General features: G+C 48.9%; 7 protein-coding genes across 7 annotated transcripts in view; 3 read left to right on the top strand and 4 right to left on the bottom strand.

The window, feature by feature from the left end:
* BO87DRAFT_386999 (regulator of nitrogen metabolite repression) overlaps positions 1–496 on the bottom strand; it is a gene marked incomplete at both ends in the record, with an annotated part of 2,914 nt that extends 2,418 nt beyond the window's left edge. The window contains one exon of the mRNA XM_025624788.1: positions 42–496. Coding sequence (XP_025479511.1) covers positions 42–496 — 455 coding nt within the window. The remainder of the gene's footprint in view (positions 1–41) is intronic.
* A 1,393-nt stretch (positions 497–1,889) lies between these two features.
* On the bottom strand, positions 1,890–2,753 carry BO87DRAFT_60900 (uncharacterized protein). The gene is made up of 2 exons (XM_025629422.1): positions 2,648–2,753; positions 1,890–2,367 (listed from the first exon to the last, which is right to left on the bottom strand). The coding sequence occupies exons 1-2, from the start codon at positions 2,652–2,654 to the stop codon at positions 2,036–2,038; spliced, it is 339 nt and encodes a 112-aa protein (XP_025479510.1). The 5' UTR covers positions 2,655–2,753; the 3' UTR covers positions 1,890–2,035.
* A 1,345-nt stretch (positions 2,754–4,098) lies between these two features.
* On the top strand, positions 4,099–4,767 carry BO87DRAFT_459330 (uncharacterized protein; the record flags this gene model as incomplete). Its single annotated transcript, XM_025628955.1, has 1 exon — positions 4,099–4,767. Exon 1 carries the CDS (start codon positions 4,384–4,386, stop codon positions 4,765–4,767), a length of 384 nt encoding a protein of 127 aa, XP_025479509.1. The 5' UTR covers positions 4,099–4,383.
* A 2,930-nt stretch (positions 4,768–7,697) lies between these two features.
* Positions 7,698–8,372, top strand: BO87DRAFT_60859 (uncharacterized protein). Its single transcript, XM_025629421.1, has one exon. It carries the CDS (start codon positions 7,941–7,943, stop codon positions 8,289–8,291), a length of 351 nt encoding a protein of 116 aa, XP_025479508.1. The 5' UTR covers positions 7,698–7,940; the 3' UTR covers positions 8,292–8,372.
* A 33-nt stretch (positions 8,373–8,405) lies between these two features.
* On the top strand, positions 8,406–8,985 carry BO87DRAFT_376834 (uncharacterized protein). The gene has a single exon (XM_025623405.1). The coding sequence runs from the start codon at positions 8,526–8,528 to the stop codon at positions 8,781–8,783; it is 258 nt and encodes an 85-aa protein (XP_025479507.1). The 5' UTR covers positions 8,406–8,525; the 3' UTR covers positions 8,784–8,985.
* A 1,624-nt stretch (positions 8,986–10,609) lies between these two features.
* Positions 10,610–11,778, bottom strand: BO87DRAFT_426299 (putative C6 finger domain protein; the record flags this gene model as incomplete). The annotated part of the gene is made up of 3 exons (XM_025627354.1): positions 10,610–11,262; positions 11,327–11,656; positions 11,712–11,778. The coding sequence occupies 3 exons, from the start codon at positions 11,776–11,778 to the stop codon at positions 10,610–10,612; spliced, it is 1,050 nt and encodes a 349-aa protein (XP_025479506.1).
* Positions 11,779–15,739: 3,961 nt separating this feature from the next.
* On the bottom strand, positions 15,740–16,205 carry BO87DRAFT_376832 (uncharacterized protein). Its single transcript, XM_025623404.1, has one exon. It carries the CDS (start codon positions 16,103–16,105, stop codon positions 15,881–15,883), a length of 225 nt encoding a protein of 74 aa, XP_025479505.1. The 5' UTR covers positions 16,106–16,205; the 3' UTR covers positions 15,740–15,880.
* Between the last annotated feature and the right edge of the window lie 10,000 nt (positions 16,206–26,205).

Raw genomic sequence — 26,205 nt, 5'->3', positions numbered from 1 at the left:
GGGGGGGGAGGAACAGAGGATTGACGAGGCACTCCACCTACCGAGATTGCTGAGCACGTTCCCGTTCCTTGCGTTTCAAACTCATAGCCATCATCCGCCACGTCAGGTTCTCCATGCGCTCTTGGTTGGGTAACTGAGCTTTAGTCCTGGAATACAACTTCCATATCTGGGTGGCTAATGGATCCTTTCGTTGCATCTCATCCGGACCATCAAATCCGGGGCGAGGCGTACCGACCTTCCATTCCGGAAACAGAGAGTCGTTAAGCAGACTGTCGGGGGCATTCGAGGAATCAGCAGGGCTGATTGGGGAGCCAAAGGAGAAATCGTCAGAGAGTTGAGAGGAAGTCGGAGGGAAGTGGAGGGGGTTGTGGGAGGTGGTGGTGGTGGAGGAGCGGCGGTCGGCGTCGGCGGAATCCTGGAGAGAAGTAAAGGCCGCGGGTTGCGTCGGTCGCACACCACCACCACTGCCTCCACCCCCCAGGGTCAACCCGGACATGGTTGTCTGATTGGAGGAAGCCCTCAAGGGGGCACACGAAATAAAGGCGAAGAAAAGTAAAAGGTAAGGTAGTAAGTAACAGAGAGAGTAGCGAGTCACCCCCCAAAAGAGAAATAAATTAAATGAGGAAAAAAAAGAAAGGAAAATCGATGGAAGAAAAAAAGGAAAAAGATAAGGGAGGTGCAGGAGGAGAGATAGGGATGGAGGGGAGGGGAAAGACTGGGGAAAAGGCGAGAGGACGGCGAACGACCAGAGAGAGTCGACGGCGAAAGATAAGCGGCGAGGGAGGGAAAGAAGAGGAGGCCGGATTAAAGGGCGGAAAAGGAAGAGCGAAGGAAAGCGAATTGAGGCACGCCGCGCTCAATTGGCCGGTGGTCGCAGCACGAGGAATTCCAGGCTACCCGCCGTAAACGACCAGATTCAGCCAGACCCTGGACAATAATAATCAATCGGATATCTCCAAATTGGATGTATAGGTGGTCTCCGCTGTCTGTGTCTGTGTCTTGTTCTGTTTGTCTCGGAGGATCGCGGCGAGACAAGACTGGACTGTGTGGGAGGGGTTCGATCGTTTTTCCCCCAAAAGGATGGGGAAGGGAAGTCGAAAAAAAGAAAATAAATAAATCAAAAAGAAAACCAGAACTAAAAAAAAAGCGATCAAAAAAGAAGAATCGAAAAAGAAGTAAGTTGGCGCAAAGTAGTAATGGTGGTTGTCGAAAGTCAAAACGAGGTGCAGTAGTAGCAAAGTAGTAGCAGCAGCAGCAGCAGGACAACGGGAGCTAGGATCGGGAGCAGGTCAGTGGTGAGATCGACTAGTAGTCGCAAGTAGTAGCAAGTAGCAACGGCAGGAAATAGTAATAACAATAATAACAATAATAATAATCATAAATAATCATCATCATATTATCTTTTTCTTTTTCTTTTTCCTTTTTCTTGTCGTCCCTTCCCCTCCCTCCTCTCCAGATGCAAGTGGCTTGCATGGACTGCATTCCCCCCGGCTTTTCTTCTTCCTTTTCCCTTCTTTTCTTTTTCTTTTCCCCTTCCGTCTCTGCGGCGGGATCCGTCCGACAGGAAAAAAAAAAAAAAAAAAAAAAAAAAAAAAAAAAAAAAAAAAAAAAAAAAAAAAAAAAGACAAGAAGGTATATGTGTGTGGATGTTGTTCAGGGTGTGCGTACCTTTACAAAATCCCTAGCCTTGCAGCTAATCCGTCCACGAGCAATCTCGCGGCGGGTAATTCTTTTTCTTCTTGATGTATGATTCCTTTTTGTAATTTTATATTCCTTTGTCGATCTCTTATTTTTATTCGTTTCCCCCTCTTATGGAAACCCAATGGATCAGATGGGGTTTTTCTTCCTCCTAGATGTGACGTAGAAGGGGGGGGAAAGCAGTGAAGAGTGAGGAGGCGAATCCGAAGGAATGGGTGAGCGAGGATGTGAGGATGCAGGATGATGATGCTGATGGCTTGACCGGCGAGGGGGGGCTAGACCCTCCCGATGCACATGACGCGCTGGTAGGCTGACTTGAGAGAAGAAAAAGGCAATGTTAAAATGCAATCAATAACGGTAAATCAAAAAAAGAAAAGGTATAAAAAATGATGATAGATAGAATTGGAACAAGATTCCAGCCGGGAGGGAGATAAGAAAACAGACTGGGGAGGGGGCCCGGAGAAGTAATAAGAGGAGAGGGGAAATAATAAGATGAGAAGGCGAGAGCGCGAGAGAGAGAGGAAGAGGAAGAGGAAGAGGAAGAGTAAGAGAGAGAGAGAGCGCAGCAACAGCCGTGGAGATGAATAATAATGCGATACCTTCTAGTAGTAGATGACGGAGCCGGAGAGTGGAAAGTGGACACCGGAAGTGGAGAGAAGGGCTGCAAGTCTAATCCAGTCAAGGTCGGGCCTTAATTATTACAAGAACAAGAGACAGTCAGTTAGTTAGTTGTCAGTCAAAAAGAAAAAACGAACCAGGAACAAGAACAGAAGAACTTTTGCCCCTCTCTTGTTTTTTGTTTCCCTTTTTTTTCTTTTCTTTTCTTTTCCTGTGAAGGAAGAAGTGGGGAATTGATTTGGGAAAAAGGGTATCACTGACTCACTTCACTCAGTTTTAACAACTCTTTTGCTGCTGCTGCTTCTTCTTTGATTTTCTTGAAGCAACCAACCTTTCATTCACAAGCCAGATGCCCGGTGGATGCTGTTGCCTCCATCCACGGGTGGGTTGGAGTTTCAGTGACCCAAGAACCAGTCACAATGCGCGAGGAACGTCCCTGCGCATCCACGCTGATTTGCCCGCCGGGATTCTGCCGGAATTTTTAGCTTCCCGCCGTAAGTAGCAGAACTGCGAAGTTTGGAACTGAATGAATGATAAATGGAAATTCAAGATTCACTGCAGCAGCAACAATTTATTCACGTCAATTCACTGTCCTGGCAGCAGGAAAACAACAAGCCTGGAGTAACAATGGTATACACGATATATTATATACAATCCCCCCATTATAACCTCCAACCACCTCCAACTCATTGCCCCTCCTTTTTCCCCTGCTGCTTGTTGGGAATACGTTGTTTCTCTCCTACTATAGTACTAAGTAAGTATCCTTACTAGCTGCGTCTCTGCAGCTTGGTTCCATACCCATGTAATACCGTGACGGTCGGCCTGGCCAGTGGCGCGGGTCGGGATGGGTTTTTGGCGTTTCTCGAAGCACTAAAGCTGCAGTAGCGCCGTCCGCTTAGATTAACCCATCCATGCTTCTCTTCTCGCATAGTACTAGTCTCCTCTCGAGACTTACTTGCTCTCTCCTCCCTGATCATCCGTCTCGGAAACGATGGTGTGTTTGTTGGTCTAGTATAGTATGTCTGGCTGTCAGTCAGTCTACCTGACACGCACGACGAGTCGAGATCATCACGTCACAGTCAACTGAACTAACTCTGTAGCTTGCTTTTCTCACCCCGAGACCCAAGACACGCACCATGACTAGTTAGACTCTCCATCCAGCAGAGGGATGCGACTAAAAAGATGGATGCAGCAGACCGATCCGGATCCTGATTCGGAGCCAGGAATTGGCCTGAATTCCCCCACCAATCATCGCCCGCCAAGCGACCGTAAGGGCCGACCGTCGCTGGCTTGTCGCAGTCATGCCCAGCCTATGGTAAAACAATCCGAGTCCTGAAAACCCCGACATAACTTACTTCCCAGTTGTGGTAGTCGGCTGCTGCTGCTGCTGCTGCTCAATCTGATGTATACGAATTGTCTTGTCCCCTAGGTATTCGGGCCAGCGAGCTCCGCGACCCTCCTCGGGGATTAGGTTTCCTGTGCCACTCACTACTTAGTAGTACAGTAGATACCTCCCGTAGTCCTCCTCGCCACAACCATCGACTCACCTCTGACACATCGCGCGCGCCAGTCCTGTTGGCTTCATACAAATCATCAATGAAAATCAAGTATACTTCCACCGACTGATGGGCCGGAATGGACTGGGATTGTGATCAGCCGATGCTTCGCATGACTAAAAAGCTTACCCCCCTATCGTCGGCCGAAATCCCATATAAAGCTGTTGTTATCGCTTGGGATAATGCGATCTGAGCGCACGATAGTCGCTCCCCTAGTCACTACCTTAACCCTGACCTTGTTGGAATCAAATCTATTAAGCCTGGACTGTGCGCTTGCATGCATGATCCATCTTTGGTCTGTCCCATCGGCCCGATGGTTAAATGACCGTGTCCACTTGGACGCTCCTGCAGGACAGCATACCGTGCACCCTTCCTCTCTGGAATTTCCGACACTGCGTAGCTGACCGGCGACCCCTTCCACACTTAGCAACGGGTCAGGGCCTGCTCCGCTCATCGGACCTCTTCTCCGGACGTAGGAGGAACAAGGACGACAGGCCAGCCACCACCAGTAATGCGAGCGCATCATCCCGATGTCCTCGACGCTGGCACTAGCGGCGGGGCGGGACCTGTCCACCATCGGGCTGTCCGCCTGGCCCGGACGACCCCCGAGCCCTCGAGTGATCCAGTTCTCTCTCCATCGCGTGTATGGACTATGGAGACCACACTCATAGCCCACCGTCAGGCACATGGCTGGCCACCCGTCCATGCTGCTAGCCTGCGACACGAGACCGTCCAATTTAAGGTTGCTGTCTTCTTGCGGACACGGTGGACTCGAGCAGCCGTGTTGGCCACCCCTCTGGAGGCAGGTTTCCGGGGAGGCCAGCCGACGGCCAGCCCGCGGACAAGGTGTCGTCGGACCAACTCTCCACCCTCATCTCGCAAAATGGAGAATTGACCGCAGGCAGCAGAAGACGGCCTAGGGGGAAACCCGAAGCAGGTACGAGACCGACCCTCGTAAGTTGGCAACCTTCCTCATCGTCAGGCTGTCTGGTTGGAATCTACTTACTACGGGATGCTCACCGGAGCTGGCTTTCCCTATCTTACCCGATCCACGTATGACCCGGTAATCCACTGCGGTATTGATGGTTTGGTCAGAGGCATTTCAAGCGCGTAACAAGCATCGACTACACCACTCCCTAGTAAGCATAGGTAGTACACCAGCAGGGCTAGCCACTGCTGCTACGAGTAATCCCTACAGCCTCATAGCTGCCTTTGTTCCACTCCCAGGTGCAGAGATATTAATCAGGGAGAAATCCACGATTCATCTTGATGCATGTGGATCCACCCATGGTTGCGGGGTCCCTTTGTTGCTCTGATTCAAACCAGAGGATGAAGCTCTCCATCTCCTCCCCCAGTTGTGCCTGCCCGCCCGACATGCTTCCTCTGAGTTGGGCCAGATCACTCGTTGGCCAGAACTATCCGATCCTGCAGCTGCAGTGCATGATGATGCAGTAGTCGGTTCACAGCCTCGTCCTGGCGCGTCGTCGTATTAACCGGCTTTAGCCCAGGGCCCTGGTCAACGGTAATCATGACGGTAGTGCTCATCAGGCTCTTCTTCGGTACTAAACCCTATTTACTGCCACAACTGTGCGGGCGCCGCCCCGGGCAAAAGCACGGTGCAAGAGGCGTTTCCTAGTACTTTAGAAACCCCTGCAAGTGGCGAGTCATTATAAGCAGTTAACAAATAACACGGCTGATGATCGAGGCGTATGAGATATTGCCAAGCCCAAACAAGGTTGTCCAGGGAAGCCGTTAGCCATCATCGTTGGCCGGAAAGAGTGGGTGTCCTGCCGGATGGATCATGTATTGTGAAAAGGGCAACCGAGCACAGGACAGTCGCTTGGCCACTGCATGCCTGCACAGGCAGTAGATAGTGACCACAGTAAGCTGCCCCTTCTGTACGCGCCAGCATGAGTCGTTGATTGCTTCTGTACTGATTCTCAAGCACGTTTCGGCCCCACGGGAGGAACAACCGCGAGGTCCACCGCACTAGTGCTCCATAATCACGGTCTCCCACGCTACCCACGATGTCCTGGAGATAACAGTCGCAGATAAGCAGATAAGCATGTAATGGACCTTGGTCATCGCGGCCAATGGCCGTCCGTCAATCGGGGTCAGTTCGAAGCGATGGAGTACTCTCAAGATGCATGCCACGATTGCCGCTCCCGGTCGCCTGGCTCCAAAAGGACGACCAGGCTGGGGTAAGACCAACCAAAATATTTGGTCCACAAAAGGATAAAACCCGAAGCAAGCACAAGGTCAGCCAGCATGTGAAAGGGGAATATCAAGCGCAGCCAGTCATTGGTTTTGGGGGGAAATATTGGGGCCGTGGCAAAAGCAATAGAGTTCGACGGGAATAGACAGGAGCCTTGGGAGGAAGGCAAAGCGGGCGAGTGGCGCCGTGCACGGATCCGGCTGACTCACCCGCCCGGCCTTAACTCCGTTGGTCGGAAAATGCCCATCGATCGACAGTATCTCCAGCCTGTCTACCTCATGGTCCACGGACACGCCCAATAAGGCCCGTTCCAAGTGATTTCTATATTCTGTAATCATCATCAATAGTGTTGATAATTCGCATCTCCAGAATTCCTGAGCCAGCGCCATGCAAACCTAGAATAAGACGGGGTATGACTACTCCCTTTGGTCCGGATGCAGCGACCAACTTCCGGCGGGACGCTCGAACAGGAAATCGGTCCTATGAAGCACAGATGCGTGCCTGAGCTAACCAGCCCAAGTAAGTACACCGTCGCTAAGAGTGTCTGGGATAGCTGTACTTTGGAGTTTCCCTCTGGCGTGCGGCAAATCGAGCTTCCGGCCCACCATAGTCAAACCTGTTCTATGACCCCTCAACAATATCATTAGAATGTTAGTTTCAAGGGGTCGGCGTGAAAAAATCCCGTATAGCACCTGAAGGTTGATCTCTTCGCATCATGCAATATCATAATCAGGCAACGTCACCGACCGACTGGACCAGCATACCGCATCGCCGGGGACGATCTGAGACGTCATCAGTAGGCGGAACGCACCCGGAAGACATCCGCCCCATATTCCGTGTCGACTATTGGGGTAGCCTTCACCCCATCTTCCAGCCTCGGCAGATTTCCCATTTTCGTCTCCCACTCTGTCTCCAGTCTGTGGAAGGTTCAATAAGTCCTTCCTGTTTTGTTCAAATGTGGATCGAGGCGTCATGCGCCGCTGTCAGGCAGCATCAATCGGAAGACAGATAATAGTCATCAGAATTGCACCGGAGATGTCAATCATGAGCATAAAAGATTACATCCGACCAAAGTTGTTAGCGAAAACATTCGTCTTTCGGCATATTCCTACCCCCCCACGCTAGGATCGGTTCGATTTTCTCGCGGCTGGCGCGGGTCTGCCGGAAATTCAGACAATGCAATACAGCCTGAACCCCTGCAATGAGCTTTTCCCGCATCAAGTGTGCAGGAACTGTGGAAATAAGATGTGCCAGCATGCCCATGGAGGGTCGTTGTATGCTGAGAGGGAATGCCTGATGAAGTCTGACTGGTGCGGTCGAGAGAGTTTTGCGAAGATCAAATGCGACCGTGAAAGGAGGGTTGACTAGCAATGCAAGAAGGTAATGACTGCGCCGTCAAAGAGTGTCTGCATGTGCCAGTAGCATGTCCCCTAGTTGCGAGTAAGTGTGTACATTATACAAGAGATACTAGCATGAACCGATGGGTCGGGACGGGGAGGGCGTGGAGATAGTTTGAGGGTAAAATGGGGCACTAGAGTCAGCGTTAAAACCGGGCTTTATCCACAGAACACACACGGCTTCTCTTATATACCGATGGTTTGAGAGCATCGTGAGAAAATAAAAGAGCTCAAACACTAGTCTTGTCTGCCGTGTGCGACGAAAGGGGGGAATAAATGCCAGAGGAACAAGGAGGAACCGAAAGGCCAGCAGTCACTGTCGACCACTTCGACTTCCAGTGTTTATATATGATCCACAAAACTCCAGGAAAAGGCCTTCAGCGCCCAAAGGGGTGGACTGGCTTCTACTAACCGCATACAGCCCCCCACAGGAGCGCGATAAGGCATCACAGGTGAATGGCGGTCAACCAGGTTCTCACTTGTCAGTCCCTGTCGCTGGGCGAAGAGATCAGAAGTCTCAGCCCAATGGGAGCAGCACCGGATTTTGTACTGGAGGAGCGCCCTCTAAAAACAGGGGTCCTCGCCGACCATCGGCCAGGAGTCGCGATAATCATATTGATAACTATGCATATTGTCGCCATCGAGACGCCCGGACAGCCTGGAGATAAGGCCAGAAAAGCACAGACACGTCACGTCGTGGATGCTGAACCTGGTACCTTGAGCCTGCAATCATCACCAAAGGGGCAATCAGATTGCAGCATGACAGCTGTTATCAACCCAGCTAATGCTGGCTATCAGGGCCGTTGATGATATTAATAAAGTGAGGCTGTTGCTCTCCGCATTATCGGACCCCAGACCGAACGATCGGTGGCGCGCACACACCCCCCCCCCCCCCCCCCATACCCACACATCCACACACACACAACACGCACCGATCACTTCTGAAAGGCCAGTGGCTCGTACGAGGTATACTCAAGTCCCGCAGAAGGCCACAGAGCAAAGCCCATAGGAGTGTGAGCAGCGACACAGCATTCCTTCAACATGGTTCCGCTCCGGACACTCTGTACTCTGACGAAATTCGATCCCCGACCGAGCTTATCAGAGGATGGTTATCACCTCGGAGCAAATATACTTTCTCCTGGTCTGCTCCGGTTTCATCCCGCCAGGCGTATCCGACAGTCTGATAAGCAATACTGCAGAAAGCCCCTATTATTGGCAGATCCGTCTGTGAAGGTGTTTATCAGTCAACCAAGCCCGAAGATCCGTTTGGTCCGGGGTTGTCATTCGGATGAACAATGAACGGCAAGCTATTGCTTAGGTGTCCTGTCTGTTCTTCTGATCGCCGTTGCAGCTAGCAAGGGTCGGGGAATCTTCCAATCACAATGTGAGTGTTACGGTGTTATCGACATGGTGCGGGAAAAGCAAACATACGAAAAGCAATTTGCCTGTGACGTATCTTCATGGGTACATCAACAGGGTAGCAGACAGCATGTAGTTTAAAATTGTGCTGTGAGGGTGAAGATGGTGTAGTAAAGAGTAAACTGGAGTGAGAGTTGACTCTGTAGTAACTTTCTTCTACAAAAAGGGCTCCTCGTGACCACCCTGTGCCTGCCTAATCGGGATGCGTCCAGATCGCGTCACACCGATGATGTCATTTCTGGTCTGGCTGGCGTCTTGAAGGAATATGTTGTGATGGCAGTAAGCAGATATACTTCACGTAGAAGGCAATACAGTACTGGGATGTTTGGGTGTCAGTCGCACAAATCAATGCGGTGGCTACTGCGCGTGGACAAATGAGTCCATCGACAGATGCAATCTAGACCTGGGTGTATATCATAAGCATGTGACGGAAACTGGCTGTGAGGTGTACTGCGGAAATCTCGAGCCGCTTGTTCTCGTATATCAAGTGTTTCCATAAGAGATTCTTGTAGAAAGCTTCCGATGTGAAAGGACTGGCTGCAGAATAGATGCACTGATGGTATGTGAGAAGCTGATATGTGGAGTAATTACACATTAAGATGATTCTAGAGCTAAAGGTAACTAGTTGACTCTTGGATGCAGCGGACATTGCTATTGCTGGCACTAACCATTGCGTTCTGGCTCCATTCTTGTTCCTTCTGGCTACTTCTGGCTAGTAATGTGCCTTCCCTACCGGTGTGACTGATCAATAAACACTCTTATCCGAGTGCAGCTACACCAAGCAGCCCAGGACACTGGAACAGCAGCCTCTCGAACGGTACGGCACGTTGCAATTGTCATGGTAAGCCCGAGGAAGTCGATAGCATGTGCGCCATAGGCCAAAGGGATTCTGATTTACGCACGAGAGGAGTAGTTGGGGAAAACGAAAGACCGTGTGGGATCTGCAGTGGACTAAGAGGCAGTTGTGTGCCGTTTTCTATTCCATAATGATCGGGTACTAGAGGTAGAGGGTGGCTTATAGGGGAGTCTATGTAAATAAGAAAGCAACAAGCAAAAGCATAAACATGGCCACTTTCCTTCCATCCGTCTGTCAGCCCTTATCAATCGACTCGTCGACAACGGACGTGACTAGGTGCATGGCAGGGGACTGAAGCAAAGAAAACGAAATCATAAGAGTCGGGCCGGTCCAGACTAGTCTTCGATCGAGGGCTGCATGACAGCGCCAGGATCAGCATATGAGACTGGACTAGGCCGGTAACGCCACTCAAAACCAATGATCAGACACCTGTCCCGCTGGTGGCTGAATGCGTAGCTCATGAACCCCACCGTGGATATCCAAAGCTAATGTGAACAGTAGGTGAGGAAAAAACAAAAGCAAATTGATGAAATGAAAAACCGGAGAGCAACGAAAGAGAGTCTAGAAGAACTTGCTCCCTGAGCCGCGCATGTAAATAGATGATGCCTCAATCAAGAGGAAAGGGGTCTCATGGAACAAACGAAGAGTAAAATACCGCCCAAGATCCTCTGCGCCCGCTAATGACCAGCCGGTAAAAGTAAAGGTGCATGCATGGGATGGAATGATATGGGAAAGAAGTGAGATAAAGAAATGGATGCAATACGTCGCACGGGGTATTTAAATAGCGAATCCGATGATGCTTTTTGTTTTCCTTCTGAAGCGCTTGTCATCTCCGCTCTTCTCGAGCTCATTATTGCGGGGATTGGCCTGGACCGGGGTGGCCCATTGGTGGCGGGCTGCCAAACCCTGCTTGCTGGGCGGCTGCATCGTTCGTATACATCGGATACTGGACCACACTCATGGGGGACATGCTGTTCACATCCTGCCAGGTGTTGAATCCCATAGCGGCCGGCTGGCCTGGGTATGAGACGGACACCGACTGTAGATCCGCTGCAGGAGGACTCTGGGGGTTGATTGGAGTTCCGGGGAAAGACTGGGCCGGGCTGGTCATCCTTCTCTTGAGATCTGCAGGCGACGGCTGCACGAATTGACCTTGGTTCGGATACGGAATTGCCATGTCTGCGGGTTGTGCCGAAAATGTCATCGCACGTGTTGGCGGTACTTGCCAGACCGTCCCATCAGGCTGCATGGCATACGTGGGTGTCTGTGCCAGGCCTTGCGACTGCGACGGAACCGTGGGCGTTCCTGGCAGGGGCGAAGTGGTTGGCATCGGTGCCATGGGATTGGGTGTCGCACCCCAAACGTTCGTAGACATGTTCATCATCGCTTTCCCCGCGGGCATAGCCGCTAACATTTGAGGGTCTGTGATGGTCGTATACTCGTCCCACGGAACCCCGGTTTCCATGGGAGAGGGACCTACAAATTCCGCACCAACGCTGCGATCTGTTCCAGGCAATGGTCAACACACTTCACCCCAACATTCCACCTGCTCGGTAGGGCCACAAACCTGGAGTAAATGGTGCCATTGGGTTGCTCGGAAAGGTCGCAGTATTGAAGGCGCCCACATCCGGATTCGAACCCAACGGCATAGGCTGATAAGTAAAGAAAGGCTCCGCTTGCTCTACCCCAGTCACATTCGGGGGTGACGAAGAAGCGGTCGATGGGTCCGTCGAAGCGGTTTCTAAACGAGAACTGGGGCGTGACTTCTTCTCGATCGGGGGCTGCTGGTCGACAGGGAAGAACTGGCATTCCTTCCGGAGGCGTATACAATTCTCGCATCGCCCTTGAGCATCATCTGGTGCAACAAGACATCGGATCTTTCGCCGCCGGCAGTGTACTGTCGCATAAGAAATGAGTATTCCAACGGAGACTACGGAGAACCGAGAGCTTACCACATGCGACAGAGGTGCGATGATATCCAAGCTTGTTGCGCTTTTTATCCGCAGTGGAAGATTCCATGACTGTGCCTTCTGATCTTATTATCGGACTGTTATCCTCGACAACCGCGGGCATAGCCCTATATAAGATGCGATGAGAAACCGAAGACTGTATGCTTAGAGCACATTAATCGCACAGAGAAAGAGGAAGGGCAAGCTGATCGTCTCGAACCGCCCAAGTGCGCAGCGAAAATGAATATTTCGAATAAAGTTGAGGGATCGAGATGATGCAATGTGCCGCGCTAAGACAGTGAAAAGTGTCGAGTAAAAAAATATGTCACCAAGTCAGAAGCGCAAATAATTATAGCGATGACTATCGGGATATGTTGTTATGAGGTATCCTTCGTTCCAACGGTGGGCCTCCGCACTCGTTCCTTAGCGGGCAGGGTACTGTGAATAGCCACCACCTAGACTCGGATCTTGTCGATGGGTTTGGGCAGACCGAGTCGCAAGCACCGGTAAATGGAGGGACGTATACTATTATTTGGCTCGTCGCGTCGTTGCTAATCGTGGAGCGGGGCTTCAGGAGGGAGAAGCAATGTCCGAGAATATCGCAGGGTTCAATTTCTCCAAGCAGGATGATTTGTTGATAGCGGGTAATGGTGCACCGGCCTGCAAATTAAGGATCATTAATTATTTAGTAGGGAACCAGCAATCTGAATGCAGGTAATAAGAATAAACAAGGATGCGAAAGTAAGCGGGGAAACGTCGGATAGATAGGTGAATGCGAAAGAAGAAGACTGGACAGGACGTCGGACGATTGAAGGAAAGGCAAGCAGCGAGAAAAGGAAGGTGAAAGTTGGTGGAAGAGGGACGATAGTTCAAGTTGAGTGGAAAGACGGTGGTAGTAGTAGTAGTAGTGGTGGTGGTGGTAGTGTAGTGGTGGTCAAGTCGCAAAGGAGTAGTACTAGTAGTACTTGGTAGTAAGAGGAAAGGAAATACCGAGGACCTACTTCCGTCGTAGTAGTGGGTGCCCACTGCAGTAGTGGTATTGTTGCTCGGGATCTAGGATCTCGGGACTTTGTGCGCGGTGGGATTTAGATTTTAACCCGGAGCGAAATAATATTATTCTTGGGCTCCCCGTTGGGAGTAAGTAAGTATGATGTATGAATTGTCTGTACAGCCAAGCTGGGAGTTTTTTTCTTTTTCTTTTTTAGGGGACCGTGAAGGAACTGCAAAGAAAGGGGCTGTGGAAGCCAAATTAGGTGGAGGGTAGAGGTAGAGGGGAAAAAAAAGTAAAATAGTAAATAGGGAAATAAAAAATAAAAAATAAAAAAAGACAAAGTGAGATGGAGAGGGAGGGAAGAGAAAAACAAGTTCAGGATAAACGGTAAATTAAATGGGTAAAAAAAAATAAATAAATAAATGTGTGCGCAAAAGAAAGAGAGGGAGAGAAAGAAGACAGAGGGAGGAATAAAATAAAATAAAAAAGGCTACTGGGACGATTCAAGCACAATGGAGTTGAAATTCCATGGGGGTTATACCATGGGGGGGAAGCTAAGGAAGGAAAAGGAAGGCAGAAAGTAAAGTCGCAAAGTGGATAATGGAGATTTAGCAGAAAGGAGTAAAGGGACGGACAGAGACAAAAGAGCGAGAGAGAGAGAAAGAGAGAACAGGAACAGGAACAGGGACAGGCACAGGAACCAGACAAGGCCCAGTGTCAAGAGTCAGTGGTTAAACTGTATGGGGAGAGAGGTATGAGACAAAGTGCTGATGATGCCGGCGATGACGAAGAGCCAGATCAAGCAATCTAATATGCGTGGATTATTCGAAACCATTATTACCAAATCTTTCCTTAAAGGAAAGAAGAAATCGTGTGTCTCCTCTCCCCCCCCATTTCTCCCCCCAGTATTAAGGTACTGTCAGTGCTGAAGAATCAGGTCGGAGAACTAGCTCGCCTCAGGTGGGCAAGCCTTTACTAACCCAAGCTGAAACGCCAGGCTAGGTATGGAGACTACTCTTTTTTTATTATTATTATTTTTTTTTTTCTTGAAAATTTAAAATTTTTTTTACCCCATTTCCTTTCTCTGGTTTACTATTAATATGCCCGAGGATGATACCATGGCGAAGAAAAGGCTGTACCCTTTAGGTGACTATGGAGGAGTATTTAGTTAATGAATGTTAGTAGGCTTTGCGTCGGACTGCCCGACTGGCGGACTTGATCACTAGTCCAACAATTTACTTCAGCTACTGGTTGGTAACTTCGAGGTACCTGCCTAGCTGAATACTGATTTGCCCGATGTTATGTGAGATCCCTCCATACTACCTACGACTAATCGTTGGGAGTTGGTTGGGAGGCAGTCCCAGACAGCAGTCCAGACAGCCTGAAGGTCTTCAGGCGCAGGGACAAGATGAATGACTGTCCAATTGAAACATCTCATCAAACCTACCAAGGCAGGCAGAGATTGACGAGTGTCTGAAAAGGGTGATGGCGGCATTCGAGAATATTAGCAGGGATCATTGCCGTCACATGGAATGTGGCTGTGTGGGATCTTAAGGTTGTCGAGTCGAGTCGAGGCGAGCCAGAAGAGGAAAAGAGGAAAGGAAGGACGGAGACCATGGGAAAGGTTGGGCTGGACTGTATCCATCCAGTTCCTGGCATCGGAAAGTGGGATTGATGATAATACTTTTTTTCCTTTGGACTGATGGAGATTGCAAGTTGCAGCCCTTTATCCCATAAGACCAGAACAGATGGTTGGTACCTTTGAGAGGGGAAACGAAGTACCTTGGGTTGGAGGTTGTCAAAAAGCCGGCAATAGAAAATACCCCAATCATTATCAAACCATCCGGAGCATGCGTGTGCATCGTGCATGGGGACCTACCTAGTACTCCGTGGTAAGTAGGTACTCCATCCATTACTTTTGCCTCTCAGATAGGCGTGCGTCGGTCGGTCGGTGCGGGCAAAGGAAAAAGATACCCCTGATCCCTCGCACCGCCCCGGCTGGTTCCTCCCAACTTCTCCCACCCTCTTCGTCCGTGGTCCCAGAGGTCTGTGACAGAAGCCTGTAACCAGACCACGCCCAAGACAAGACTAGACTAGACGAGTATAGTCTACTTCACTTCAACTTCACGTACAAAGTAGTAGGAGGAGTGGGGGGTGGGGTTCCCATGGAGGTATGCGTTCTTCCCTCCCTCATTGGGCTTAGCAGAGGGGGGTGTGAGAGGAGGGGGAAAAGAGACACGCTGATAGCTGAGACCTGTCAATCATTTGAAGAACTGGGGAATCTGGATCCCGGCTCTCATCCACTCAGCATCTGAAGAGCGTGGTTTTAAATTTAACTCCTCGTTGGGGCCAGGGTGACGGCCGCGATCGATTGGGCGGCCGCATGGGTCTGGCCGGAGACTGCAGCCAACCAGCGGCGCCCCAGCGCGAGGGACTTTCCCCTCTGGGCGAAGACGAAGGATTTCGTCCGGTCGCAAGTTCACCCAAAGTAGACTAGTGGAGAGGTGAAACAGAGACTCGAAGTTTGCTGAGCTTCGAGAAGCCCTGGAGTCGTCATCCTCACCAAGCGGTCACGCTGTTGATTGGTGAGCCGCCGCAGGGCATGGGGCAGGGGCCTAATCATCGTCATCCTGACTTGCACATTCCAGCAATCCCACTGGTGTTTCCACAGATGAGTTAATGAGGATGGACATGGGGCTTCATTTAATTTTTTTTTTCTGGTTTCTCTTCTTGATTATTTTTTATTCCGTTTTGATAAAAAAAGATTTTTTTTTCCTTCTCTCTTTTTCTCTCATTACTTCCCCCCTCTCTCACCCTCTGATTTCGCTCGAACTGGATTCCACTGGACTAGGTGATATTCAGCAAATGCTCTGTTTCTCGCCTAACTCTGGAATGGTTCCTACTGCTACGGACACGCAGCCAGACAATTCTAGTAGAAAAGAGCAGCGGCGCGCCCGCGTCAGTCAACCAGTCGGTCATAGCGGCTATTTCTCAGCCCATCCACACCCACACCTTGCTGTGTACAGCCCAGCGCACATCCACGTCCATGCTGACTGCGTACCTGCATGTACCCTGGAAATATACTCCGCCATAAGAGGCAGAGAGAGCGAGACTGGATCTGTCAGAAATCAGGTGGGCCTCTTCCAAGCCAAGGTTTGATTTAAGGATCACATCTGCAATCCTAGTGTAGCCAGTGGGCTTGGCCTGGCCGAGTGTAGTGGTTTTGCTCAGTAAGGGATTGCGTTTGCAGTCGATCGCAGTAGTAGAAAGGAAACAGACTCCAATGGGAATTGTCAAGGTCGCATTCGGAGGTACTTCCAGAATCGTATGATGACAAGAGATCACTGCCACTGCCACTACTGTTGCTGCTGCTGCTGCTGCTGTTGCTGCTGATTGATGATGGCATGAGTGCTTTTACTAGTCTAGGCGAAAAGTCCACTTGTCCAGTTCGACATGGATGGGGACACTCACTCTACCTGGATCAGGCATATGTGTTTAGTTTAAAGTAATGGACTTGGAAGATTTTCCTTCTCTTAGGGAACATGAGGGATGCGCGACTTTTGTTTATCTATTGTTTTAATTAATTTATATATATGTATGTAGATTTATTTAATATATATATATATACAATCAAAGTATGGAATGGTGACATGCATGTAAACTACGCACTTAGCCAGCATTATAGCACCCATGCCAAACCCAAGCAGATTGCTTGGCCTTTCAGGGTCCTCTCGGGCCTTCAATTTATTATTAGTAGCGCTTTCGTTAGCCGTGGATGGATAAACTCGGCTCCGAACTTAGTTCCTTTCCTTTCCCAGGATAAAATCATAGACACAACTCGGACGGTTTCCTCCACTTACCGTGTGCACTTTCTGGGCCATTACGTACCTGCGTAACTCCAAAAGGAACTTGGTGTATCCGCTGGACCCTTCAATTGATTAACTGACGGACAATGGCACGCTGTCCTTTTCTGGTTCGTTAATTTCAGAGATGGGAGACTGATGGGCGAGCGTTACTGACGCCTGTTCTCCCCTTTCCTTTTTTTTACCACTGATACTAGCTTCTTGCTGAAGAAGGTATAATGGCAGATATTAACATGTTATGCAATCTACAATGATCCTTGGTACATTAACTGGATTGAGCAAGATAGTCAGTGGTTAGGGAGGTTCGGATAGTAAGGTACCTGGGACTCAAACGCGTGGATATTGCTACTTTGGTCAGCCTCTGCGTCGCTAGCGGGATCGGGCAGCCGATATACGTAAGCGAAGAGACGAAGATCGTTGGCGACTTCCACTTTTCTCCCTGAACACCGCAGTCGCACCTCGCCCTAGCGCTGTTTAGTGGCATTTATTGTCTCGTATCGGACTTGAAACAAGTTCGCCTCATTCATCAACGCTCTGCCCTATCATACAAATCATTATCTGATCATCGCGGTCCGCCGGACGGAGCACTGCCTTTCAATAGGTGGGAAACGGGCGGTTGCCCAGTTCCGACTTCTTACTTTGCTACTTAACCGGTAAGAACAATGGCCTTGGCTATGGTCTACTACTACACTAGAATAGACTAGACTACCTCCTGATTAACGGCCACATACGCACGCCTTTCTCTTCCCACCCACACCCCCCCATCCACAACCAACCCCCCGGCTTCTGCAGGGACTAAAATCAACACTAACCCAGTGTTTCGCTGCACCACTGGTGGTCCTCTCCACGAGAAGCCATGCGTCAAAATTCTCCGAGGGGTGAAACTTAATCCCTAACTAATGAATGAACGACCATTGGTCTAACCCAGTCAATGCTGCTGCTGCTGATGACGATGATGATAAGTGCGCGGCAATAACAAGAGAGAAACTAACATGGCAATAATGATTCTTCCCTGCTTTCAGCCTGTCAGTCTGGCATGTGTTGCTCGCTCCCCTCCGACAAGATTACCTCCTGTTGGTGGGAGTTGTACAAAGTAGGTAGGAATCTACGGTCCGACTGGACTCTAACCCACAGCAGGGCCACGCCATCTGTCCTCTTGGGCTGAATCGGAGCCAATCACAATGGCGCCTGCCTTTTCACCACCCATGGCTGATGGGGTGAATCGGCGGAGTTCTCACTCGATGCAGTAATTATGTCCTAATCTATTAACAGACCAACAAGTAACTACTAACTAGATAGTCTACTCTACTACTACAACTCGACATACGATGATACGACGCGCGCCATCACGATCCCAGCTTGCTGTTTCCATTGATCTTCCGTATGATCTATCCATCCGAAACAGACCCTGAGCGGATTTCCGAGCCCCGAGCTTCTTCAGTTTTCTGTTTGTTCGATCTCAAGGGTCTCTGCCGGGCCGGAGATCCTTGACGTTCGTGGGTCGTTTGTTCCCCCCCCCGTTTTATTTTACTTTTTCTTTTTTTTCTTTGCTTTTCCCTTGTTTGGTTCTTTATTTCCTCGGAAGAACGAGATCTATCGATTATGACATATAAGATAACAAAGAATGGATTGTCAAAAAGTTCAAAAGCATCCCTGTCTGGCAGGGGTACCCAAAAGGGTGCCTAGATAGGTTTGCCTATCTATGAAACAATTTCGGCGCCCTACGGTTGGCGGACCATGCGACGCACCCTTATCGACTGTCCGTAACGGTTATTGAAAAAGCAAAAAATTCAACCTAAGAGAGCAAAAGAAACGACAAATAGGGGCGTCGGTCATAATTGCTTTTTAGCACAGACTTTTTTTTTTTTTTTTTTTTTTTTTTCTTACGGTAGTACTACGAAGGGAGAAGCGATACACCGTCTCCTGTTCCATCATCAAATGCATTAATCGAAGTTATACCTGCCCACTCTTTTTCCATCGGTAAAGCTCAGCGCCGCGACACGTAAGGACCCCAGTTTACACGCTCAGCAATCCAGTCGCAGGGCCGACCCTCCAGTCGAGCATATCCCTTTCGAGACAAGTGCCCGCGAGGATGAAACAAGCCGGTCTTGTTCTAACCCTGGGAGTGCCGGGCTAAAGGTTAGCCTGGTTGCTTGCTTACTTTCCACTCATGGTAAGGCGTGTGTCGGGCACGGAGTACACCCTTCTGGTATAGATGTTTTGAGGAGAGGGAGAGGGAGAGGGGAGGGGGGAAGGGGGGAAGTTTGGGTTTAGTGTGTTCTTGACGCATCGCGCCGATTGGAAAAGCCGCAAAATCTTGTTTGCAACTAGAAAAGAAGAAAAAAAATGGTGTCTGGTGCTTGGCATCTGGCGTGCTCGTATATCATGGCTCCCTCACGTACCCCGGTGAATTTCTGGATGAAGAATGCTGCGGTCGCGATTGGCTTTCCGGTCGGTGTCATACCGGCATTGCAAACACGAGATCCTAGCCAGAAATCGGGGTTCCATGGTGGGTTTGGCAGCATTGATAGACCAGCAGCAGATACATGTTTGTATCACCTTTATAGCGCCATTTGCAACCCCCCCCCCCCCTCTCCCTCCCTACATCCCTTCTCTCTCCGCTGCCAAACAGACCACTCGAGATGGGTAACCGTACCACCTTTGACTCTCTCATGTGACCCACTGAATCCGTATACGGCTTTTGAGATGGGGTTATTGCCAGCACATGGCCACCGGGGCGATGCAAACGGTGTAGATGAATAGTGTAGCCTGCTGGTTGGGGGTGATGTGTGGATGAAAGACAAGAGTAGCGAATTGATTGCTGTCTTTCCTGCTGTTGCCTGAGACATAGCCAACATAGCCATTCCACTTGCAGTATCTGTTGTCCTTTTAGTGCCGATGTACAGGGAGTATGTACTTTCGGGACTTCTGTCATATGTACTTTTATGTCTTTAGTAGTCTCTCTCATCCATGTACTCATACTCATACTTCTCGGTCATGCTCCATGAAGTTGAACACTGCCGGCTCCAGGTAGGTAGTATCTCCCCCTCCATAGATACAGTAGTAGTATTAGTAGTAGTAATAGTAGATATCGGCTAGCACCAATCGGGGTAGTCGGCGTTGACCGCAACTTTCCTTCAGAGAGACGATCATCACTCGTGTCTGAAGAACCACGATCCCATTCCTTTGAGATTTCAATCTATCTATCTATCTACTTTGGACTAGAGGATGTGACTGCTCCTTTGCTTTATCTTGGCATTGCACTCATCACTACTGTGATTCAGCACCTAGGGATTTACTAAACCGCAGAGAATTTTCTAGCCGTCATTCTCAGAAACGCACAGATCCGGCTGCTCCTCTTCCAGAATTGCCTATGAATGAGATAAAAGCACCGAACTAACCTCTTTTTCAATAAAGACGGGAAACTAATCTCAAAGCTATAGCAAAGACCCTACAGCTGCGTGATTGAGCCATGACCACACGGGGGTATCAGCTCGTCGTGGACCCTTGACCTGTCTCAACGGGCATTCAGAACTTCCGGTTAGTTTCTATTTGAGTTGCATGCCTTTCTCAATTGTTTTTCTTACTGAATATTCTTCTTCTGGCGCGTTTAGCTTCCTCCGCGGCATGACGACTGGCTGTTGCTCGGATCGGGTATACTGGACCATGAGTGGAGATGGCGCAGAAGGACACTGAGGCTTTTCTGTCTTCAGTGACGCTATGGTTCTATTCCTGTCTGAGGAACAGCTCTAGAAGCGGTCTACTGGACTGTTCAAGCTTGGTTGTTGATGTCAGTCTCCTCTTTTGTCGCCCGGTACTTCATGCTTATGCCCAACAGTTAGCTACTTACTGAGGATTGCCGCTTAGTCTAAAGCAGGGGCTGTGGATGCGGACTGCCTCGTGCAGTGACTCGAAACAATGAGGTTGATAAGCGCAATGGCTCTGCCATGATCTGGGGGAACGCTTGGCTTACGTTGATAACCACGGTAAAAGCATGATTACACTGATAACGGTCTCCAGATAACAATTGTCTACGCTGAAAGAAATGACTAACGGATAGATGTCTTAGACCATCGAAAATGGAATGCTACAGAAAGGTGTCCGGCTCCACGATTTGCCATATAAGTTGCCACGAGACGCAGCAGGCGCAAGTCTGGAAAAGTGCGAGATGGAATATCAGTCTCGAGGGTATAATGCGGCATGAGTGAAGGAATACATCACAACTGGCAGTCCGTCTGTTGCTGAGTTTATTGCAGTCGTCCGACGGATGTTGAAGATACAACCGCCAAGGAAAGGCAACGCTAGTGGCAGGGAGTATGGATGGGTTGAACACTGCAGCTTGAGTCGCTTGCTGGTCTACCTACGCTAATATTTGGTCCCTTGAGAGCTGATGGCTATACAGTCAGATGACTTTCTCTTCTCATGTCCAGTACGAGCGCGATATCCCTAGACACTTAGACAGCATGCTCGAGTCGAACTACTCTCTCGCTGCACTGCCTGATATTTTCTGCTTCAACTGGGATATACCATAGAGCATAGTACAGCGGGGAAGGTCTTTGAAAGATCATCATCTCCGATTGCGATGAGGAAGAATGCGGTCAAAAACATCCGTTTCAATTCCAAGCACAGAGTAGGTCCTTTCAATAACAAGAATATTTTGGCGCCTACCTCTCGACATAGACGTCAACGCTGCTCAAATCAGGTTCTAGACTCACCGTGTCTTCAGGGGTACTGAAGCGCCTCGCCACAACCTAGTGCATCAAGTCAATGCAGGTCGAATCAAAATCCTCCTTGACGTTGGATTCAGTATCCAGCCAACATAACTTGCAGCAATGCGAGGCAAGCCAAGCTATAATTAGCGACCACTATAAAGGAAGTAAAAGACATGGATCCCGCTCCTTCGAGAGGAGCGAACAATTTAGTGAATGCTCGCGGGTCCGCTCCGATGTTTTCGGGGATTCTTTTCATAATTATAGGTTCGATTTATTACAGCTTAATGTAGTGTTATAGTATGAACAATGAATATCAACATATCTGAATTCTGATCTTCCTAGGGAAATCAATCAGGATTGATGTTTCTAATAAAGCCCACAATGAATTTGGTCGATACAGGCACCGTTACTAAATATATACTATATATACTATCACCAACCTCCCAATTTATACATTACTAGCTACTAGTAAGTAGTTACTAGTACTCCCAGTACAACTTCAATCATCTACAAACCCCAATGAAATAAATTATATTAGCATTCATTCATACACACCATTCCTCTTCATTCGTCACCAAAAGAAAAAATTGAAAAAGGAGATTGTCCAACTACGTTGCGACTTGGATAAAATGGAAGATGACACAGTCGGACGAAACTCCCTCAGAAAGAGAAGATTACTTGGGGGCATATTAATAGACTAGGAGATGACTTAGACTAAAGCAAGAAGCAAGAGTATAAATAGATAAAATATAGAATAATACCAGAGATAGATAGTACTACGGTGCAAAGATAATGGAAAGTATAATTAATCAGTGTACTTAATGGGTGATAGTTAGTATACTTATACATGAATCATATTGTTCTTCTCGATATGCTTGCGGAATTTATACCGAGTAGAGAGCAAAGAAATTATATCATATCATATGATTGTACTCTTATCGGGACTCCTAGACTCGAGTCTTTTATATTCCCTTATCTTTCCTTAGTATAGCGCAGAGCCTTAGAGGAGCAAACATAGGATCCCCGTCATCACGGTGAAAGGTTTCCTCCTCGTCTTCGTCGGTCATTTCATCTCCATCTCCATCTCATCTTCGACTTCCTGATGCACTTGAACTAGTTGAAGGGACGCTATCTACCTGTTCTGATCTGAATCTTCCGAGTAGTTGGGAGTATCTTATTTGTTCTTTCCCATCTGAGTTCTCTATCTCCCTCAGGATTATCTCTATGCTTTTTAGCAAAACCTTAGGCTCTCCTCATTCAAATAGGACTATTCTCATCCGAAGAATCATACCCCAGATAATGCTATAGCTGGATATAATAGCAAGAATAAGGTGTCTGCATATGGGGAGGAAAGTATTCCAACTACTCCTCCCTTCTAGGCAAGATCCACATAGTCCTCTTTGAGGATATGCTAGCGCCGTAACCTTTGACAAATCTGTCTTGAAGACAGCTTATATTGGAACCGATAATTCCGAGGATACAATCGCTGAGCGTGAGCCATTGCCCAAAGTGGAAAGAAAGACGGTGAGGTGGGTGGCATATTGTTCGCATTCTGGGTCGGGTTTGACGTTATTGCTTGGATGTTAAATGCTTTCCAGAGTCATCGAATGTGGGTGGAATGATCTTATTTTCTTTAACAGGGGATGGCTTGGTTTGGATGGCGGTGTTGTAGATCATACACCTTTTTATCCTTGCTGGACTCGGCTGTTCAAGTTGGCAGGAAGATGCTCAAGGGGGTTTCTCAGGTTCTTAGTATGGAGCAGTGAGTATGGGACCAGGCAATCAATCCATGCAGTTCCATACGATGGATACTGGCTGGGGGATGACATGTGAGAAAGATAGAGAAACCTAAGCTGGGAGCTAGGTAGTATTTTAAAGTTGGTTTGCAACCAGTACGGCAATAGATGATTGAAGCCGATGCCAAATGTCCCATCAGGATGAATAAAAGCAGAGTCGATCGACGCTCCAGTAACAGTTCCCTGGAGCTGGGATGACAGGATAGTGACACATCTTTCGTCCTGATCTAGCAAGGGCCGTAGAAAGACATGGCAAATCGCGCTTCCGTGTGGTTTCTTCTGACTAGCCACCTTTCCAAGGTATCAGGCCATCGAGTTGGCACATGGCGAAATGATTCAAAGGTCATGATTAATCTCTTTTGATTATTATTGACGAGGATGGCGCTCACTGCGATGCCGCAGCCACAATTGCAGCTGTGCGTTGTTGGACCAGACACTGAGATTTGTGTGATGACATCTGAGTATCGATATCTTTGAGGTTATGGGACGCATCCTGGCAATATTGGTTCTCTTGGAATGTGCCGTTATTGTCTTTCTCATGAGGCAATACATGGTCGGAAATCCGTCACAACAGGGCACTGATAGCACGAGTGGACAATACGCGTCGTCTGGTGCCTTTGAGTAGATGTATGCATATCGCATGATTGGCTAGTCAAACATTTTATACTAACCTGCGAGGAAAAGGTTGATAGGATCATACATACCTTGTATCGTTTTCTGGACGGGTTGTTGGAGGCCTTCTTTTGATACGGGAACCGACAAGGTCCAGACGATGAGGCAGAGGCGTCGTATTGACAGTTCGGCGTCTCCGTAAAGCGACTGATACGGAGTTGTCCCACTAGTCTTCTGAATTTCATACTAAGCCCAAAGCCATGGTAGCACTAGATGGATAAGGGCAAATCCAATTTCAAGCACCACTCATCCTGAGTACAACCATGCAGGCGGTCATCGACATTCAACAACAGGAGAGAATTTGCACAGAGGCTCGAGAACTAAGGACATTACAGACCTCGAGATCTAGTTTGGTTGAGATCGAACCCAAAGCCTTGACCACTGAAACTGCCAACGATAGAGCTGATCGGGGTGAGAGCACCATGAAATATCGATGTAGACATTAGCGGCAATGTGTCATTTGAATGATCAAATCCACAGCTTTGAGAGCATTCGATGAAGTACACTAGAAGCAAGGGGATGTGAAATAGGAATTTATGGATGTTTTCTGACGAAGCATTGTCTGCATTGATCGCATCCTGACTAGATCAAGCGCAACCTGACTTCATGTCCCCGGTTTTATTGTCTCACCCACAGCATCACTGTTGGCTGTACTCATTGATAGGTCGCTCTCTGCCGCTACCTCAACAGTAGTTCTGCTTTTATCCTCCTATGGAAAGCCCTTCTCGACAGCTCGAGACCTGACGTACTATTCCCGCATGTCTGCAACGCCATGTCTTTTCCACCGGTGTCCAGGCTGTAGCCCCTTGACCAAAGAGTGCGGTTGCAGCAAACGAAACGCTCTTTTGCGCAACCCTATCCGAGCGGTCACGATCATGCACCATCTGGACTACTTAGCAGGTGACTATGGGGCGGCGTAATGTAACCACTGAAGCGTATCAGCCCATAATCTCTCCCCGTTGTAATCCGATCCAGCAATGGTCGTTCCGTTCATGCTCGAGGAAGATATACCAGAGAAATGTGAATGACACCTAATCGGGATGACGGTTGACAAGAAGTCTGGATGATAAGTTTTTGGAATGTTAGTCGAGACATAACAATCCACATGACTGGCAAGGTGCAAGGACCTACACTGATGAACAAACACCGAAGTTGTGCCGTTTGCGCATGAGTACGTGTCGTAAGAGTTGCTCCAAGACACCGGAATTCGATTGCTTGGATCCTCTGTTGGAAGAAGCGAGCAACATGCCCCCGAATGTGAAAGTGCAAGAGTCACGTTCTAGATGACGTTTCCATCAGAGAGTGCGTGTAGGTTAAATAGCTGCGGTCTAGACCTCCTGGACGTATGGGGTAGTCGAAGGCGTAGCAGCTGCACAGGAGAGCCATATGGGTGTTTCTAAGCCCACGGACATTGGGGTCAACATCCACTCATAGCTTTCTTTGAACTACCATTTGACACAAAGCCGCCCAGGTAGCAAGACAGGTACGTGATCAACAGTCGGGGGCTCCACCATTGAATCTCCTTCGACTGGCGGTGCCGGAGGTCGCTCACTCGGTCTAATGAGTTGGTCTAGTGAAGAGATCAATGCTCTGAGAGTTGTATCGCCCAATCCAGAGGGCCCGACCTTCTTGCTGGGCGCATTGGGAAGCTGCTGCTCGCATCTCCCGTTTGTTGTATGGTGACTGGGATAATCCAGCCCTCGAAGCAGTGGTAATGGCGACAGTGGAGTGCTACCAAGGTACTGGGAAAGCCTGTTGTTTTGGAAAGCCTGTCCAGTGGCAGTTGTGGCTATACCCAACCACGTGTTGCCGATGAGGATGCGAATCGGCATGCGGCATACATCCTAGCGCTACTGCCATCTTCCCATAGCTGCTAGCTTTGCCATTACTCCGCAGGTTCAGGGCTCGTGAGGCCAACAAATGGATCGGACAAGACGCAACAGATGTGGCTGGGGGAAGAGAGTTCTCTTAGAGAATCCCAGATCCAAGGATGTTCTCTACTCCCCCCGTGAATTATATATATCGAGGAAAAGCCAGTCGGGCCATTAGACTTCATCGGGGAAAATAGCTGTGCTGACATCTTCGAGTGTGTGAGGCCGAGGGTCATAGTTTTTTCAGAGCCTGTGAAAGTCAGGTATGATTAGGTCTAAGCAAGATATGATCAGACTCGGATTGCTTACCTTGTGGTCATTCTCTCAGTTTATCGATATGCCATGATTCGACCATCGCCCAGATTCTGTGCGGATTTCGAATCCCCATGGACCAAGATGCTAAGCACGTTAGTGATTCGAATGAACAAGTATAACCCGACATTATTGCAAAGGACCAAAGGTCGCTGGAAGCCGCCAGTGAGGAAAGATGGCGGAGCTTTTTCGCAGGATTTTCGGAAAATCGTGTTGAGGTAGGTCATCTAGAATTTCTGAAACATTAGCTGTGGAGTTGAGAAACTCTCTGACATGGTAT

This window comes from Aspergillus neoniger (assembly GCF_003184625.1).
Source record: "Aspergillus neoniger CBS 115656 unplaced genomic scaffold BO87scaffold_17, whole genome shotgun sequence".
Lineage (NCBI taxonomy): Eukaryota > Fungi > Ascomycota > Eurotiomycetes > Eurotiales > Aspergillaceae > Aspergillus > Aspergillus neoniger.
This window is presented reverse-complemented; position numbering and strand designations above follow the sequence as displayed.

Bases quoted from the DNA above. Each gene is read 5' to 3' on its own strand.
- BO87DRAFT_60859 (XM_025629421.1), top strand. From the start codon at position 7,941: ATGGCGGTCAACCAGGTTCTCACTTGTCAGTCCCTGTCGCTGGGCGAA.
- BO87DRAFT_376834 (XM_025623405.1), top strand. From the start codon at position 8,526: ATGGTTCCGCTCCGGACACTCTGTACTCTGACGAAATTCGATCCCCGA.
- BO87DRAFT_376832 (XM_025623404.1), bottom strand. From the start codon at position 16,105: ATGCCATCATCAATCAGCAGCAACAGCAGCAGCAGCAGCAGCAACAGT.